Source organism: Drechmeria coniospora, chromosome 01, assembly GCF_001625195.1.
Source record: "Drechmeria coniospora strain ARSEF 6962 chromosome 01, whole genome shotgun sequence".
Lineage (NCBI taxonomy): Eukaryota > Fungi > Ascomycota > Sordariomycetes > Hypocreales > Ophiocordycipitaceae > Drechmeria > Drechmeria coniospora.
This window is the reverse complement of record NC_054389.1, coordinates 9,658,483-9,676,950: the sequence shown is the minus strand read 5'-3', so window position 1 is coordinate 9,676,950 and position 18,468 is coordinate 9,658,483. Positions and strand designations below refer to the sequence as shown.

Below are 18,468 nucleotides of genomic sequence, written 5' to 3'. Positions count from 1 at the left end.
GAGTCGTTGGGCCTGCTCAACGCGCGGTGCCGGGACCGAAGGACCATTCGCACCAGGACGGCGACCAAGTCCAGAGGCAGGATGGACACTTGGGCGCATCGAGGCGGCGCTCGGATACGACGGCCTTGGGCTCAAGGGAGGTCGGCGGAATGTTCTGGCCATGCTCGCTCATGCATCCTCTTCAAAGGCGTCGTTCAGGTAGCGCACGAACGTCTCCCTCAGCCCATCGGCTGCCATGTTTCCGACCGAGTCCAGGCCAATGCCGCCCCGGTTCAGGCCGACAAAGGCCCTCCTAAGTCGCTGGAGCTGCGGGAGGGCGAGCTGCTTCCCGACCGGCAGATGCACTGCCAGCTCTTGCGCGTCCTTTGCGGTCAGCGGGATCGGTACTTGGCCGCCATGGCCGCCGCCGTCGACGGCTTGCCGCTCCAGTATCCGCTTTACGATATCTTGCGTCTCGCGGTCGAGAACGTAGAGGTAGTCGCTGCCGGCGTCGCGTCCGCGCCGCTCGGTGGACTGGTTCGGTCGGACGACGGGCTTTCCGTCGCCGGCCATGACGTCCCAAAGGGAATCGAACGTCTTGCGCGTCTGGTCTTGGTCGTCGTCCCAGATGAGGGTGAAGAGGGGGCTGTCCCAGCGGGTCATCGGGTTGGGTTCCTCGTAGCGAAAGACGAGATTGTCCCAGTTGGCCGGTTCGTACGGCTCGGTTGCGTCTCCCTCGGGTATCACATCTCCCTCGCGCGTGTCGGCGCCCGACGGTTCCTGCTGCCGCCGACGCTTCCGCAGGCGCTCCTCGTTGACGGCTCGCGCCCTGTCGACGGAGCAGCCGATCTGGAGGATGCAGTTGGGGGTTCGCATGGCCTTGGCCTCGCAGTGCAGCTGGTAGCGCCAGCCCTTGATGTAGTTGAGGCCGTCGAGGATGACAAAGTCGTTGTCGGAGAGGACGCGCTTGACGGCAGCGTAGAGGGCCGCCCGCGCGTCCTTTTCCGACGCATTGGCCGACCGGGTGTGGGCCGGAACGGCCTCGGGGGACAGATGGTAGACGGAGCGGTCGATGGAGAGGGAGTCGTCCGATATGAGGTGAAGCCGGTGATTCTGGTGCTTCGGAGAGTCGGCGATGCGTTGGGAGACGTATTCGCAGAGCTGCTTCGCTCGAGTGGACTTGCCCGAGGTCGGGAGGCCCGTGACGACGATGAGCTGCGAGCCGAGAAGACGGAGATGCGAGGTTAGCCAAGGTTGGGAGACGCGTGGAGAGAGAGAAGAAAATATACGCACCGGCATTGCGATCCCAGAGCGGTCAAGGGAAGCTGCGTCGAGAGATGTATGCCTTTTGCGTACCCTGGTGGGATGAGGAGACAGCCATTTGACAACTAATTTTTGGCTGCGGGGTCAAAGTACAGTGCAACTTCCAGGGCACAAGTAAGAAGGTCAAGTGGGGTTGGGGCAGCGCAGGCAGTGTAAAATACAGTAAAGCACACCGCAGTCTCACTGTACTTGCTGTACTTGAACACCTACAACTACAGTACAAGTACGAGGTAATACACTATAACTTTGTCCCCTTACAGTACTTGCACTTGATGCGTACAAGTACCTATATTAACGTATGTACTGTACATGCGTTTAAAGAACGAACAGGTATTACTGTACGAACAGGTATTACTGTACGTAGGTCCCTACCTACCTACCTGTATGTAAGTGAACGTACAGCGTAACGCCCACAGTTCCTATTACCTACAGTAGATGTTCTTATTAATATATGTACTTTACTTGTGCGGCATGCGGGGAGAGTGGGTTGGAGCTCCAGATTCCAGATTCCAGATTCCAGATTCCAGATTCCAGATTCCAGATTCCCGGTTCCATAGTATTGTTGTTCCCTCCATTTCCACATGGACCCAAGGCAGCGTGCTACTCTCTATATACTCGTATTGGTGCAAGGCTGGCGAGGTGATGGACTATCTGACCAAGAGACGCAATGGCATTCACGACGAGGTGCACGCTTGGGAGTGAATAGGTCTTCTTTTTTTTCGCCTCTCTTCGCTTGATGGCATCTGAGCCACGCACGGGGAAGCCGCGGCGACGTCTTGCTGGGGAATGCCGTAATGAGATGAGATATCCAAAATTCACTTGCAGCCGTTGGCGTCTCCTCGCCGCACAGCCTGCGTCTGGACGCGTCATCTAGTTGTCGTGAAAAACCTACCAGATATTCCTCGGCAAGCATATCCATGTGCCTCTATCCACGGGCAGCATATCAGCAGCAGAAATGGTACCGTCGCTCGCAAAACGTCGAGCGGCTCCTTGCTTTCCAATTCCGCGGGTGTGTGACTTGACTTTATGCCACGGCACACCCGCCAAAAGCCCAGCTTTCGTTTCGCCCGCAACAGGCGTCGACTGTGTGGTCCAAAACGGGACAAGCAAGAATCGAGCGGCCTCCCCAGAAGCGGTGCAGAGGGCGAGAGCGCGTCCGAAATCAAGTCGATGGCCGAAACGTCTACATGATGACGCAGCAGGCCTTCTCGAGCTTGCGCAGAATGCGGGGCAGTGCCTTCTCGACAAGTTTCGCAATCTCGTCTTGCTGGCCGCCATGCTGTTGCTGGCCCCCGTGGTGCTGCTGGCCTCCGTGGTGCTGCTGGCCTCCGTGGTGCTGCTGGCCTCCGTGATGCTGCTGCGGCGGCGGGAGGGGCGCGCCTCCTTGCAGGTTGACATAGATGCGGCCGGCATTCTCCTCGGTCTGGCACTGGAGCCCGAGCCGACGACACAGCTCCTCGACCCTCGGCTTGATCTTCTGCTGATGGCCGGTCGAGTGGTTGCCCCGGCCGACGATGACGTGCAGGTGCGTCTGACCGTTGGCCTGGTCGGCGCGGATGCGCTGCTCGAGGATGCGCTCGGCCTCCTCGACGAACTGGCCGTGCAGGTCGATCTGATCGCCCTCGACCTTGCCGAGCGCGTTGTTCTCGCGGAAGATGTAGTCGGACGCTTGCTTGTTGAGCTCGTCCATCTTGCGGTCGTGCATCTTGCCCTGGTTGGAGAGTTCCTTGGCGGCCGCGCCGTCGCCGGCGTTGTAGGCCTGCTTGGACTGTGCTCCGTCGTCGTCAGCCTCGCGCTCCGTCTTCCTCGCACGTCACGTCACGGCCATGCGTCACGCACGGCCTCGGGCGGGGAGGGAAACGCACCCGTTCGTAGCATCCGTTTCGCTTGTCGGCCTCGGCGCGGGCGAGGTCGCGTAGCCGGTCGTACTCGCGCTCGACGTCGTCATCGTCGCCGGAGCGGTGCGCTAACCAGCGTCTCGGTCAGCCTGCCCACGCCGCCCGATCTGCTCGCCGACTCGGCCTACCTCGTTCGGGCAGTCTCGTCAGGGGCATCGACATCTTGGCAAGAATCCCGTGCCGCGAAGGCGACTATCTCCTCGTGGATGGACGTGTTTGGATTCGTAGCAACCGGCGTGACGGCAATGGGAGGGGGGGGGAGGATTCGGTGACGAGGGGGGGAAAAGTATTTTGGCGCGTCGGGAGATGGTCGTGAGCGCGGCCGCGTGGTTGGCGAGTTTCCTGCTTCGGGCTTGCACGGCATCTACGGGGGGGGGGGGGGGGGACGGTGAACTGTCAACCTGGGTGTGCGAGGATGAAATGGTGCCAACCGTCGCCGTCTGGCCGGGTCTTTGAGGCCTCCAGCCTCGTGGCCTCGTCGAACTGCACCTCCATGGCTAGGTCGATGCAGCTGCGCTACCAGAGACTAGCATCGATAGAAACCACTTGCTGCAGTGATGGCGATCGACAAGGCCGTCTCGATTCCGGTCTGGGGCCGTGCAGTAGGCAACCCAGAGGCATACATGTACAGTAAGTACATGTACATGGGTGCACATTTGGCATTCTCATTCGTGTACTCCGTAATTAAGGACTGCTGTCCTGCGAAGGAGGCTCATGACGAGTCATGAATGTAGGAATTTGAGAGAGATGGGGATGCCAATGACTGATTACGTACGAGCGCAAACTTCTCCGGTGCCTGGCGTGGACATGTGTCGAGCGGACTGGACATGAACTTATAACTAGGCGTAGGTACATGTACGCCTACAAGTACAGTACGGAATACATGTACTTTGGTATGCTTGTACTTTATGCAAGTACTTACAACCAACAATTGTAGTATTACTTACTCCGCGCAAAGTACTCCGAAGGTACATGTAAATACAGTACTTATTACAGTACGTGTATTAGTACTTACAGTACAGAGTACGGGCCTGCACCTCTCACCCCTAGGACTCCGTATAGCACTTTCACTTGCCACTGCATGTACTGATACGTAATACAAGTAATACATGAATAGTACGAAATCACACACGGCGTTGATTCACAGGTGCATGCGCACAGGCCATTGCCTCGGCGGCATTTGCCGTCTTGCACACGTAAAATCGTGGCCGCAAACCGACCAACTTGTCGGCGTCGAGATCTGGTATACCACCGCACCACTGCGCGACGGTGAGTCCGGAAAGCAAAGACTGTCCAAACGTGGCCCTACCACTTCGACCGTGGCGGCCAGAGCAGCGAGCTGACAAGCACACGCATTACTCCGCACTGGAGTATCAACACAATATATGGAGTACGGAGCACAGTACTCCGTAGTTGTACTGTAAGTAAGTGCTTACTTGCAATGCCAGTGGGGAGTACTCCGTACTTGTACCCCGTTCTCGGCAATACCGACGATACCACTTTCACCTTGTACTCAAGTACTGTGCTGTATGTACCTGGTACACGGTTGTCCGAGCCCTACGACTGGCCGTCGACGCGTCCTTCGACATGCGCTTCTAGAACGCGGAGAAGGAGAATGCCAGCCGTGGAAGGCCCAGGTGTTGCGGAACAGCAAGTACCTGCACTTCAAGGTACTTGCGTGTCAGTATTGGTCCGCATCGGCACGCTGCCTGTCGGTAATGATGGAGGAACAATATCGAACCCGGCATTGGCGACGGCAACGGCAACGGCACTGCAAGAAAGTACGTTGTACTTACAAGCACATCGGGCACATCGGAGGCATGCTTTCACCTCTCGCCTGCAAGTACTGTAGTTGTACAACCACTTGCGTGCGGGCGGAATAGGTATTATGGATTCTTCCTTGCTCCGGATTCGACCCTCCGGCTGGGATGAGCGCTATTGAACAGGGTACTCCGTACCTGCACCAGCTGTGCAAGGACCAGACAGGACATGATGCTGCTGTGGATGGGTGCGGCTTGCGCTAGCCTCTGGGCGGCAGGCTAAGCCGCGTTCCGCGGTGCGGTTGGCGTTGAAGGTGCACAAGCAAGTACGTACCGTGTTTGATACTAGGTAGTTTGACATCGTCCATGTACTGTAGGGAGCACAAGCGCTGCAAGTACCTGCGCACTAGGTATTATTGCTTGGGCACACCACACGCAGGCACATACTTACTGCGCGAGGATACCCAATATTACATGTACAGCAAGTAGTGTGGACAACGAGGTAACGGCGTTGCCGTGTCTAGTGTGGCACGGCATTGCTGAAGTTTGGAGTCCACTCCCGGGCCGGACGACAGTAGTACTGCAACCAAGTACTTGCTTGGTACCTGGGTACGGATACAGTGCGGCACACGGAAGATGAGCCGCTGTCAATCTCGTGCCTCGCCTAAAAGTCACCTTGGCTCCAAGCCGTTAGTGCTGCGGGAGCTAGCCATTCTTGACCAAACGCCCACTCCAGGTTTTACCGAAGGCACATGGTAATTACACCTCCTGCTAGGTACCTACTGTACTTACTTGGTAGTTACAACTACGGAGTGATACACCAACAGCACTCGTACTAGGTAATACTAGACGCAGGACGGAATGCTAAATAGGTACTGTACTCGGAAAGCTTAGCCTGGTCCTTTACCCACCCACAGACTGACTATAACTACATGCACAGTACTCCGTACTCCGTATCCGTACAGGGACTTGTGCCCCCTACTTGCATTCATGTACTTGAACAATTAGTACTTCAGTCCTCACAAGTACAGGCTCTCCGTAAGCTTGCAGCACAAGTACAGTACATGTAGGTTCTGTCGTAGCCAGCGCATGTGTTCTGAATCACAATGTACACGTATCATGCATGTGCATGTTTTCAAACTGCATGTACGTGTAGTTGCTTGTCTTGTCTCTGGTATTAGAGCATCGTATCACGAGCTTGGAAGGGATGGATGATGCGATTCGTCCTGGACGCGAATCGCATTCTTGGGGCCGTTTCTAGAGCCCTTCCGTCGTGGACGCCCCTGACATTTCGTCGACCCAAAAAAAGCAACAGGAAAATCCCTACTCTGTGCGGAGTGCTGTACGGAGTACGGAGTAAGTAATACAGCACAGTCTCAAACAGATGAACATGCCCACATTACTTAAGGGTACTCCGCCAGTGGGCATGCGGTACATGTACATGTACAGTAAGTGCTTGTACTGCGGAGTACTACTTGTACTGTATTAACTGCACTGGCAGTGTTGATAACACCTTGGTCCTTGATGCAAGTCGCTCAGCATTGCGGCCATTGCCCCTCCCCGCTGCAAGGGCACTCACTGTACCCCGTACAGTATACTACCTAATTACTAACCTAGTACCTTAGTACTTAGTACCTATAATACTTCTACTAGGTATCAACACAGTACTGAAGTACAGCATGTAGGTGTGCAAGCATGTGGGCGTAGCCAGAAAAAAATCACCTTCCCTGAGGGCCCGCGGCGTACAGCACTGTGCCGCCATCGATCAGATCATCACGAGTGCAAGTGTACGGAACATGGGCGGCCTGCTCCGTGCCCATTCATCTCGCCATGTTCATGCACACGAGCACGCCTCAGGTACAAATTTCCGGTGCCTCTCTTCCTGCCACCCCGTTGCCTGACTCCCCGGCTTCAGGATGCGTTTCCGCGAGGTGGAGCCGTGCCGAGAGTTCCTTTTGCACCTGGCATCGTTGCTTTTTTAGTCTGCACTACCTGCCGGGCTAGCTAGGAGATACGTGGCAGATCAAAGGCTTGGTGAGACATGCATGAATGCTGTGATGCGGGCAAAGGCCGGGAAATGAACCCGATGCTTGCACCCTTGTACGCAGAAGCATCGTGCAGTACGGAGCAATCAAGTACTGAGTGCAAGTACTTACCTAGTACTTTACACTTGGTGCCTGTGTCTACCACACAGGTACTGTACGGTCTACAGCTACGCCTAGGTGTACAGTACTTGCTCCGTACGGTATTACGGGGTACTCGTTCAGGTACCAAGGTTGGTACAAGCTGTGCTGGCAGAGGAGAGGCTCGTTGGGGGCCAGGCTGCCGGCCCAGGCACTCGTACCCGTACCGTACCGCACCGCACCGTGCATCGTCATTTCAACCGAGCCGCGATCTGACCACCTGCCCATCCTTCCTTGTGGATACCAGGCGCAGGCCTGCGCTCGTGCGCTCCGATACCTTGTGTTCTCCAAGTATTGCTTGCACGGCAGTACGGATGCAAGTATCTGCGGCTGCCTTGAACGTGCCAACAGCCGTGCACGCAAACAAGTAATACATGCAAACTTCCTTTCTGCCTTGAGTAGTGGTACATACAGTTCGCCGTACCCCGTACCTACCGTCCACTCACAGGTTCGCAGAGATGTCTGGGAAGGGGGGGAGCCATCGATTCTGGAAGCCACGAGCATTCTTCCCCCCGACATCCATCGGATGGGCGATCGCCATCTCGACCGCCGACGCTGCTCATGCCCGCGCTCGGCACAAAAGCAGGCAGTCGAAGCGGCAATGCCCCTGTCTCGGCACACCCGCTCGATGACGCGACGACGCATACGAGTCACCAGTGACGGGGATGACACGGGCGCAAACGCTCGTCGCCAACCCTTGATCCTGATCCATCCTCCTCCTCCTCCTCCTCCTGATCCCGATCATGATGCGGCCCAGAGTTGCCTGCGTCGGCTGCGTGACCTCGTCGGTTCTAGAGTTTCCTCTCGTCCGTCTGCCGGGCCGGGCTCATCTTGTTCTAGCCAAAAAGCAACTTTTGCTGCGCCGGTCCTGCCTTGCTGGTTGGCTTGACGGGAAGGCGGTGGAGGAGAACTACGAGCTGGTCGGGCGTGACGCTGCTGCGCCAAGCGTGTGGGTTTCGGCTTTGCGTCGATGAGCAGCCGTCGTCGACACGTCGTCACCATGCCACCCGGCAGGCTGTAAGTGAGCGGGGAATACTCGCAGTGTGTCTTCATGTGCTTGTTCTAGGTACTGGAGGTATCCATCCAGCACTCTCCGGCATCATCATCCGACGAAATACACGCACTTGCAGTACATGCATGGAGTACAAGTACTTAAGTACTGGGTACGTAAGTACAGTATCAGTACTCCGTACATTGTGTTCGTACATAAAAGCAGTACTAATTACTGGGTGCTCCCCAACTGGCACCTGCATATACTTATTCGTTGTACGGAGTAATTACGGGGTGCATATAAGTACTGTACCGTAGGTGTCCGAACGGACTTGGATGTGCTTGGCAAGTACAACTGCAAGTACGGAGTACGGAGTACAAGTAAGTATTGCAGTAGTTATTATTACTCCGTACTCCGTATTACAGTACAGTACTTGTGGACGAGGGAACCCAGGTTCCACCTGCTGACTGTGCGCCCGAGTACCTGCAGCAAATGTTCTTGTGTTATAGCGGCAGTCGGATTAATGTGCACATGTTTTGGTGTGCAGACCTGGTTCCTTACCGACGAGTACTTTCTCTCCTCGTACCACCTCCCTCGTGATTCCAAGCCTCTCCCTGCCAACGTGAGGTGAGTGCTGGACTGTACGAGTACAACTAATTACTTGTAAGTAGGGGTACGGCCTATTTACATGTACTTGGGCCGGCGAACACCACCTGCTTGTGTAGAAAGCATGCCGGCAGTACTCCGTACAAGTAGTTAGTTGTAAGGGTAGCACCGTTGGTGCTTGTAGGGGTCAGGTACTCCGTATTGGCACGTATTTACTGTATTATTACTTACTTACTTGCACCAGTAAGTTGTAGCTGTCCAATTGCCGCCGATCGTTAGCATGACGGCAAAAAGGACCCCCACCCAGCCATTTGGCGGTTTCACCTTTCCGACACTTGCGACATTCTCCTCGGAAGCGAAGCCAGAGCTGACTCGTACTCGCGCTGGCGGAGAAAACCAGCCGCTGTGATAGTCCTTCCTACCGCTGCACAAGCACGTGCGTAACTGGCAAAGTACGCCAATCGCACGCCGCCCTCGTTTTTGCGTTGTCGGATGCGCATCTACAGTGCTGCCTTGTAACCAATGGACGGAGTACTTGCACGAACAGTACTTGCTTGCTTTACTTGTGCGTGCTACTTACTACCTAACCCACAGTGCAAGTACTTACTTACTCACTCGCATGCATACCGACAAGTACGTAAGCAAGTACTAGGGTGCTAGAAGCAAGTATAGACATGATTTTGCTCGAATCTGCGTCCGTACCTACACCTAGTATTATCCCATGCACGCACGCCAAGTGCATCGCAGCATTTAGCTCGGCCCTAGACAAGGTTTCTCGGGGACTATGCAACCTCGGGGCGATGCGATAGCTCCAGGTCTGCCTTCTGCCTGCTGCACCTGAAAGCCCCGTCAACGGGGGACAGGCACGTCTTATCCGTTGATTCGCCGCCAGCATCGGACTGCACGGCTCGTCGCACGAGTCATCGTTGAGTTCGAAGTGGCAGCACCAAAGTTCCTTGCCGACCAACACCAACACGGCCGGCACGCAAGTACGAGTACGAGTACGAGTACATGCTGCACGTACTTGCACTTACTCGCATGACTTGGTACCTACTGGAACCTGGCGCTGTATGTACTGTACTCGCACGTACATCGTACAACGAACACAAGTAATTACTGACAACTGTGCAGAGTACAAGCAGCACATGTGCTCCAGTCTCCGTAGCTGCCCTTGGATCGCATGAGAGCTCACGGGTCTCATTGCGCGACGGTTTGGCGGAAGCCTCATTCCAGTCCATCGTCGCCGGCATCCGAAGAATGAGCACTCGAGGCACAGCCAGCGCCGCGGCGTGCTCGCAGATGCCTGCTCTAGGTACCTAGTACCAAAGGATGAACCTCTTCCTCTGCCGTGCCGACCAAGGAGGACTCCTGTGCTTTCCAAGTGGCGGTACGCAACGCAGTACCGGAGGGTACGAGTACTGCAGGTGCATGAAGTGTGCTGGAGTGTACGGAGTACGGAGTACGGAGTGCGAAGTAGGGCAAATGTGCTTGCCTGTGCGTACTACCTAGGCACCTACCTAGGTACCGACCTTAGCACTTAGGTGCTAGGCTGCTGCACCAATGTCGGCACTGTCGCAGCGCTGTACGGTACTTTCCAGCAGCGGGATTCCGTCAAGCCACCCCCGCTAGAGCCAAGCGGAGGGCCCCATGTGCACCGTGCTCTGCTCCAGCTCCCCTTGACCCCCCCCGCGAGGTACCTTCGTACAGTGCGACTAGAATCGCCCCCCTCGCCCCCCTCGCCCCCCCTGCTGTACAGTACACGGCGCCCGGAACACGCTGCAGCGGTTCGCTGGGCCTCGCCCGGCATCCGCCATGCTGGGTGCCGCAGCGCGGAGCCCAGCCAGCCAAATTCGTCGTCGGCGTGGGCGCGAGCACCTGCATGCCAAGGTACCTGCTGCAGAGGCTGAGAGCCATGTACTTTGCTGTCTGTACCGGCAGCACCGCATGTACCTACAGTGCCCCGTGCCCCTCGGCGAGCAATGGACAAGCTGCACGTACGAGGTGCCTGCAAGGTGCAGCCACCCGCAGCAGTTACAACAGCCGCCCGCCCGCCACCTCCCTGTTGGCTGCTGGCCGCTCGTCCACTCGTCCACCTTGCCCACCCCTGGAGCCGCCCCCAGCCCTCCCTCCTTTCCCTCCTCCTTCGTCGTCTCCGTCGTCTTCCTCATCTGCACCCTGCTGCTCGACCTCTTCCGTCGACGAGACGATAGGTTCCCGACAACATCGAGCGCACCTGCCATCCTCGCCGCTGCGACGTCCTCGCCCTCTCCTCCTACGCGTTTTTGTGTCGCCGATTGGCATCGCTCCGTCGCAGTACCGCCACCTACCTACCCTCCAGCTAGCACCGTCGGCTGAGTTCGCTCTGCACCGTCGGAAGCGGATCCTCCGACCAGTCGCCTTACGAGTACGAGCGATCCCATCCCATCCCATCCCATGCCCTCCCGTCCGTCCCCAACGCTCCGCGCCCACCTCGCACCCTCGAGCGGCCGACGGTAGCATCTCCTCCGAGTCCCTCCCTCTGCCCGACGCACGGGGACGCGATGCGTGCCTCCGAGAGCTTCTGCCCTCGCTTCTTCGCCTCCCTCCCTCTGCGCCTTCGCCTCCGGGGACCGTCCTCCTCTTCTGCCTGCCGCGACCCCCTTTGCTGACGGCATCGCCATTGCTCCAGCTCCGCCGCCGACGTCTGGTCCATCGCCCCGGGCACCCTTGAGCTGCCGTCCTCTCGAGCCGCTTCGACCGTCGACCCTCCCCGCACAACCGTCCCGGCGACCAGCCCGACACCGACGCCGACGCCGCCACCATGGGTTGCGGAATGAGCACCGAGGATAAGGAGGGCAAGGCCCGCAACGAGGAGATCGAGAACCAGCTGAAGCGGGACAAGATGATGCAGCGCAACGAGATCAAGATGTTGCTCCTCGGTACGTCGCCCTCCTTCTCCCCACCCCACCCTTCGTCGGCCGTCGTCGACGCCGCCACCGTGACCCGTCCTCCCGTTCTCGGCGCTGGACCTGTCGTCGACCAGCGGCGCCCCCCCCCGGTCCGTCGAAAAGGCTGCCGCAGTCCGTGCTGACGCCGTTGTGCCCCGGCATCAGGCGCCGGTGAATCCGGCAAGTCCACCATCCTCAAGCAGATGAAGCTCATCCACGAGGGCGGCTACTCTCGCGACGAGCGAGAATCCTTCAAGGAGATCATCTTCAGCAACACGGTGCAATCGATGCGTGTCATCCTCGAGGCCATGGAGTCGCTCGAGCTGCCCCTCGAGGACCAGCGCATGGAGTACCACGTCCAGACCATCTTCATGCAGCCGGCCCAGATCGAGGGCGACGTCTTGCCCCCCGAGGTCGGCGGTGCCATCGAGGCCCTGTGGAAGGACCGCGGCGTGCAGGAGTGCTTCAAGCGATCCCGCGAGTACCAGCTCAACGACTCGGCTCGATAGTGCGTTGCCGTCTCCCCCCCCCCCCCCCTTCGTGTCCGTCGGCCTCCCGTCGCGACGCTAACCTCGCGCCAGCTACTTTGATAACATCGCCCGCATCGCCGCCCCCGACTACATGCCCAACGACCAGGACGTTCTGCGATCCCGAGTCAAGACCACGGGCATCACCGAGACGACCTTCATCATCGGTGACCTGACGTACCGGATGTTCGATGTGGGAGGCCAGCGATCCGAGCGAAAGAAGTGGATCCATTGCTTCGAGAACGTCACCACCATCCTCTTCCTCGTCGCCATCTCCGAGTACGACCAGCTCCTGTTCGAGGACGAGACGGTCAACCGCATGCAGGAGGCCCTGACGCTCTTCGACTCCATCTGCAACTCGCGGTGGTTCATCAAGACGTCCATCATTCTCTTCCTCAACAAGATCGATCGCTTCAAGGAGAAGCTGCCCGTGAGCCCCATGAAGAACTACTTCCCCGACTACGAGGGCGGCGACGACTACGCCGCTGCCTGCGACTACATCCTGAACCGCTTCGTCAGCCTCAACCAGCACGAGACGAAGCAGATATACACCCACTTCACCTGCGCCACGGATACCACCCAGATCCGCTTCGTCATGGCGGCCGTCAACGGTACGTTGACCTCGTTTCGTGCCGCGGCCCGAAGACCGGCGACTGACCCTCCCCTTCCGCAGACATCATCATTCAAGAAAACCTCAGACTGTGCGGCCTGATCTAGACGAATTCCACCCTCTTCGATTTATTTTGTTTTATAACACGAATACCCTCAGACTCGATAACGACCAACCGAAAGGGCCACGGGAGACACGGCTCATGATTTTCATTGTACTTGTATTAACCCTGCCAGGGACGTGGACTGTGCCCGCCGTCCCTCCATGGGCCGCTTGATTTGGTCGGTTGGTTTCGCCCGGCGGTGGCCGTCCGCCGCCTTGCCGTTGCCTCGCCGCGTACGATCGCAGTCGCATAGGATGCCTTTGGCCTGCAATGCGATGTCGTATGGGGCGGAGGGGGTCAGAGGAGAAAATAGCTTTGTGTGAGACAGGGCCATGGGCAGCATGCGGTGGCAGCGTCTCGACGCGAGAGACTGTTGCCGGCAGCATGATGCAGAGGTCTCCGTCATTTACTTTGTTTAATTGTGAAATACTTTTCCCCCTCCACGCTCCTTTTTGGCGCCTATCCCTCCCCTCGGTGCGACTGTCCAGCTCATGCTCCGCGTCGTGTGAAAGGAACTCGCAAGTGATTCCCAATCAGCATACGCCGCCGACGGCCCAGAAACTCCGTGCCCCGTTGGGAGACTCGGCCAGCCATCACCAGTGTCCATTATCAAGCCCAAGCCAAGAAAAATGCCAAGGAACCGTCGTGTCGACGTCATCAGCCATCGTCGCAACACCCGCCAAGATAAACTAGGTGGTAATTGGCGAGTACCTAGTTACTCTGGTATAGCGAAGCTAATCAGTATGGAGTCCAATTTGTGCCTCCTACTTCATCCATGGTAAACCTCCTTTCTCGTCGAGTCTTGGGAGGGTGGAAAGAATGAGCGTCACCGTGCCTCCTACTTTATCCGCAATAGAACCCCCTATCTCGTCGAATCTTGAGTGGATGTGGGAAGAATAGGGGGGGGGGGGGGGGGTGGCCCTTTCAGACAGGAAACAACGGTCCACCCGGCCGACCCAAAGGCTGCTGGTCCTTGGACTCTGACACCCAACGACAAACGGAATCTGGCAGGGTATTTCCCGATCAAGGCCAGTCCAAGCCATCCCAGACCCATGCCATATGCAGCGTGAATCCGTCGACTCGACGCATCGGAGGTTTGGAGTGCTGTCTGCATTGAAGCTGTGTCGGTAGGGGGGACGATGTCATGAAAATCCGCCACCAGTGTTGCGACGCAGGATAGGGGCGGATACCGGACGAAGACGGAAACATGTTCATCGTGCCACGAAGTTTTGGGCATTGAGAGATGATCATCACCGATGGTGGGTGAACATGTGCCCAGGTGCAGCCGCATGTGGCAGAGACAATGAATGAGCGATGACCACAAGAACGACTTACCAGACGCAGCGTCGCCATGCGGGTTTAGTTGTGGGTATCGAAACTGGTGCCATGAAAGAAATCAACATAAAAAATCAGAGGAGCGAATGATGCACGAAAGCAGATAGGTGCCGGCCGGCCAACAGTGAGCCAGGCAACTAGCTAGCTGAGACAGGGAGACGCACACGATGCGAGCATGTCTAACCATGTGAATAAGATCTGAGCGATGAGCACAAAGTAATTAGCATGGTCTAGGCACCATTATTGTAGGGTGTGCCATGCGAAAATTCCGAAACTTGTGCGTCTCCATCGGGGTCCAGGGACGGAGACCGGAGGACCGACGGCGGTTGCCATGGGTAAGGCCGCTCCAAGCGAGGGTCAGTATGGGATGCAGGCTGGGCAGCATGCTGCTCAGGCCGATGACCATTCAACTGAACAGGCCGTTGCTCATCGTGATGAAAATTTGGCTCCGCAGGCTGTTGACTGTTTGGCTGCGCAGGCTGCTGCTCGGACTGTCGCATGATATCTGGAACATCGAGGCCGAGGACCAGGATCAAATCCTCAATGCAAGTGGCTATCGTATTGGCTGCAATGTCGATTCTCGTCATGATATCCTGGGCGCGATTTGCAGAGCTAGAATCGAATATATAGTCCAGGAAACGACGAATGCTATTCGCGAGGCGGCTGATGCCATCCTCGGGCAGGAACATGCCCTCTCGCACCATCTGAATTCCGATGGAGGAGGGTTCGCTATTCCGACGGGACCTATACATAGTGCGAGGGGTTTCCGATGCCAGTGTATGGGCTGATCGATGGCTTTGGCCGTTCTGCTGCGGGCCCCTGTTGTTCTCTTCGGAGACAGGCATCAGTTCTAGGCTGAACAATTCGTTTGCCGTCTTCGTCGTGACTTACAGTGAAGCAGTGAAGCGACGAGACGGCACGATAAATGAAGATGGGAGAAACGAGAGAAAACGAAAAGAAACCAAGTAAAGTGAATTAAAGAGATACAGAGAGAAGGAAAGAAAGAGGGAAAGCTGGAGAGAAGGAAAGGGGGAACGAGGGAAAGTAGGAAAGAGGGAAAGATGGATCGAAGGAACGAAATGGACAAGCGTGTAAGGGCCGGCGGGATTTATAAAAGCTCGCATGTTGGAGGCACATAGAAATTAGTAAACGGTGAGCACTTACCATGAAACGTACAGCGCGACCCGCTGGCATTGAACCAACAGTTGGAGCAGCTGCCACACATGCTTCCCGGGATGATAACACATCTCGTCCACGGGCCGTGACCCTTGTGGCAATTCTTGCAGGGCACATCGGCTACGTCGCCAGTGACCTGGGCCAACAATGCCTCGACGTTGCTACGGCGGGCCAAGTTGAGCTCCTGGTCGTTTCGGCGCTGCTCGGGTTCGCGGCGGGCGATGCCGTTGGCGAGCTTACGGCAGAGCTGGCTATCAATGACGACCTTGTTGTCATACCTTGCTTGAACCACCTCTCCGGCACACGGAGTCGCATCGGCGTCACGGGGAGGCGGCTGCCAGCGTGTCAAGGTCTTGGTCGACGACACCTTCCTTCGTGCTGCATCGATGTTGGGAGACGCAGGCGTCGTCGAGGGCGTCGTCGAGCTCGCGAGCGCTATGGGGGGTTGGGTCAGAACGAGAAGTGCGACGTCGTGCCGCCTGTCGGCGTTTGCGTTGGCATTGATGTAGGTATCACCGGTGGGTCGGTTGACAGGCGTGAAGGAGTTGGTTGCCTCGCTTGAGCCCGACCACGGCTGACGAGAGGGCTGATGTACGCCTTCTTGCTGCAGCAGCGCCTCCTGCTGCTGCTCCTGTTGCTGTTGAAGGATCCGCGAGACGGTCTCGGGAGTAAGCTGTGGAATGCGAGAGTTCTTCGTCACCCCGGCAGGACGCTTGCCCCCTCGACCATCTCTCTGGCCTCCTCCTCGGTCTTTGCTGGCCATGAAAGATGACGAGACGGATCGTTGTGCGGTAGATGCCCCGTGGGCTAGGCCTGGGCCTGCGAGTGAAATACGCTGGTATTATCGGCGATGGCTTTTGCGAGCGGGCCTGCAGTCGAGACTCCACGATCCTCGGTCGGTCGGATGGTATCATAGAAGGAGGAGAGCGGGGGAAGGGGTGGGAGGAAAGACAGCAGCTGGAGCCACCTGGCGCGGGACGTTCATGATTTATATCGGAGGCCCATCGCCGGCGTCGGACAGTCGGTTGAGCTGGCTTCCTGCATCAGTGCCTCAATGGCTTGGCTTTAATGCAAACGCAATGTGTCATTCTAGGTTGCGAGGGGAGTATTCACAGCGGCACAACAATAACACTCCCCATTAGCAAAGTTATCGGATCGCTCAAACAGCACGGAGGGCCACGACTGCGGCTTCCATCACTTTCGAGCACGGCAAAATATCGGTGCCTCGATTTCTTAGTCTGCTCGACACAGCCAGTCAATTTCACGGTGCGATTTGCATCCGACGCAGTCGTACGCTCCACCTCGTGGCAAGTTAACGCACAGTACCCTTGTATGTAAGTATGTGTGCGAAGGCACGAGAGCATGAGTTAAGATGGAAGGATGCATTGCAAATGGCCGGGCCCTGGCGCCTGAAAGCGCAGATTGCATCCGATCTTGCATCAAATCAGGCACCCGATTGTTGCCTCTGAAGGCGGTGGTTTGTATCTGGCTGCTGCCTGTATTCGTCATGCGGTCCAATCGCGCCCTCTACCCTCCGTCACGTCCTTCCACTGCTGGGCAAAAGCGCGCAAGCCTCCGTCGCCAGCCATGCTCGCGTCGACGACCTCCTTGGGCAGCTTGTGGGCCGAGTACTGGGGCGTGCTGAAGTTGAAGGCGGCCGGATCGTCGTGCTCGACAAGCCGTAGTTCCGGTCCATGCTCGAACCCGCCGTCTTCGGTGTCGACCTCATCGGCGGAGGCTGGCTCGTCCGGATCTTGGGAGGCGGCGGAGCCGAAGAGCGGAGCGTCGACTTCTGTTTCCAGCAGCTCCTGCCATGAAAAAAGCAGCGTGTCCGTCTTGGGCGCCCACGGGTTGATGTCCATCAGCCGCACCTTTCCCAGACCGTCATCGACCAGGGAGTTCTCGGGAATGTATACGTCAAAGGTGAAGCAAGCATCGGGAAACGTCAGCCGCAGTTTCTCTCCAAAGAAGCGGCAGATCTTTGTGCAAATGGCGGCCCGCAGACCGTGCAAGAACTGATAGTAGTTTAGGTCTCTCTGGGTGATGCCGACGAGGGCGCGGTGCTTGACGAAACATCGAAACTCCAGCGCCACGTGAGGAACAAAGAAGGGTCGGAGAACCAGTACAGGTGCAAACGGCCGCAGGGGTGGTTCGGGTGTGCAGTCGTCAAAGGCGTGGACGAGGTCGTGCGAGATAAAGGACGACGACTTGAGAATCAGGTAGATATCGTTGGGCGTCGTGCACTTCAGCGTGTTCTGGTGTGGTGATATCCATTTGGCATCCTTGGGCGATGACCAGTTGAGTTTGGGGGCGACGGCGCCACCAAGCTCGGCGATTGTCTCCTTGATGAGCTTGTGCGTCTCCGGGAACCTCTGGTTCGGAGGCAAGCGGGAGACTTTGTTCCCTGCGTCCTCTCCGTCATCTCCGTCCTCTTCGTCATCTGATCCGTCGGGCACCTGGCCACCCGTCACAGTTGCGCCCGAAGCTTGCCATACTTCCTCCTCCGGCTCGACCACGCCGTCCTTTCTGTCATCGTCTTCGTCGGCCAAGATAATGCCGTCTTCTTGGAGATATGAAACGACCGAGTGCGGCAACGGGATGATGCGCGACTTAAGACAAGAAGTTCGATATTGGGGGAACCACGAATCGTAGGAGCAGTTCTGGATGTGGTCTCTGGTGACGGAAGGGAAGGTAAGCTCTGGCTCCCCTCCCTCCTGGCTGGACTCGACGGAGGGAAGGTGAGGCATTGTCGTGACTCGAATTTCAGCGCAGACTGCAAGATATTCAAGCAAGCGGTGGAAAATAAAACCAACTGATAGGAAGAAATGTAAAGGAGTGTCGGACAGGTACGCGAGTTGGCGTGTCCGAAATCACATCATCTGCCAAGTTTGAGCCCCTGGTCGCCACCCCGCGCTTATCGATTCTGCCATATTATCTTATCGTCGCCGCCAATATCCCCACCGCCTGCCTAGACTGTCCACCGGTCTAGGCCTCGTCGACCTCTCATCATCATCTGGTGCGGCCACAGTTGGACTCGGACAAGCAACTCG

General features: G+C 57.2%; 5 protein-coding genes across 5 annotated transcripts; 1 reads left to right on the top strand and 4 right to left on the bottom strand.

Moving 5' to 3' along the window:
- Positions 1–168: 168 nt before the first annotated feature.
- On the bottom strand, positions 169–1,278 carry DCS_02565 (uncharacterized protein; the record flags this gene model as incomplete). Its single annotated transcript, XM_040799892.1, has 1 exon — positions 169–1,278. One exon carries the CDS (start codon positions 1,276–1,278, stop codon positions 169–171), a length of 1,110 nt encoding a protein of 369 aa, XP_040660775.1.
- A 1,207-nt stretch (positions 1,279–2,485) lies between these two features.
- On the bottom strand, positions 2,486–3,362 carry DCS_02564 (smr domain-containing protein; the record flags this gene model as incomplete). Its single annotated transcript, XM_040799891.1, has 3 exons — positions 2,486–3,103; positions 3,168–3,268; positions 3,329–3,362. The coding sequence occupies 3 exons, from the start codon at positions 3,360–3,362 to the stop codon at positions 2,486–2,488; spliced, it is 753 nt and encodes a 250-aa protein (XP_040660774.1).
- An 8,178-nt stretch (positions 3,363–11,540) lies between these two features.
- DCS_02563 (guanine nucleotide-binding protein alpha-1 subunit) lies at positions 11,541–12,911 on the top strand (the record flags this gene model as incomplete). Its single annotated transcript, XM_040799890.1, has 4 exons — positions 11,541–11,658; positions 11,833–12,175; positions 12,249–12,805; positions 12,868–12,911. The coding sequence occupies 4 exons, from the start codon at positions 11,541–11,543 to the stop codon at positions 12,909–12,911; spliced, it is 1,062 nt and encodes a 353-aa protein (XP_040660773.1).
- Positions 12,912–14,472: 1,561 nt separating this feature from the next.
- Positions 14,473–16,181, bottom strand: DCS_02562 (uncharacterized protein; the record flags this gene model as incomplete). The annotated part of the gene is made up of 2 exons (XM_040799889.1): positions 14,473–15,128; positions 15,407–16,181. The coding sequence occupies 2 exons, from the start codon at positions 16,179–16,181 to the stop codon at positions 14,473–14,475; spliced, it is 1,431 nt and encodes a 476-aa protein (XP_040660772.1).
- A 742-nt stretch (positions 16,182–16,923) lies between these two features.
- DCS_02561 (cell division cycle protein 123) lies at positions 16,924–18,165 on the bottom strand (the record flags this gene model as incomplete). The annotated part of the gene is made up of 1 exon (XM_040799888.1): positions 16,924–18,165. The coding sequence occupies one exon, from the start codon at positions 18,163–18,165 to the stop codon at positions 16,924–16,926; it is 1,242 nt and encodes a 413-aa protein (XP_040660771.1).
- Between the last annotated feature and the right edge of the window lie 303 nt (positions 18,166–18,468).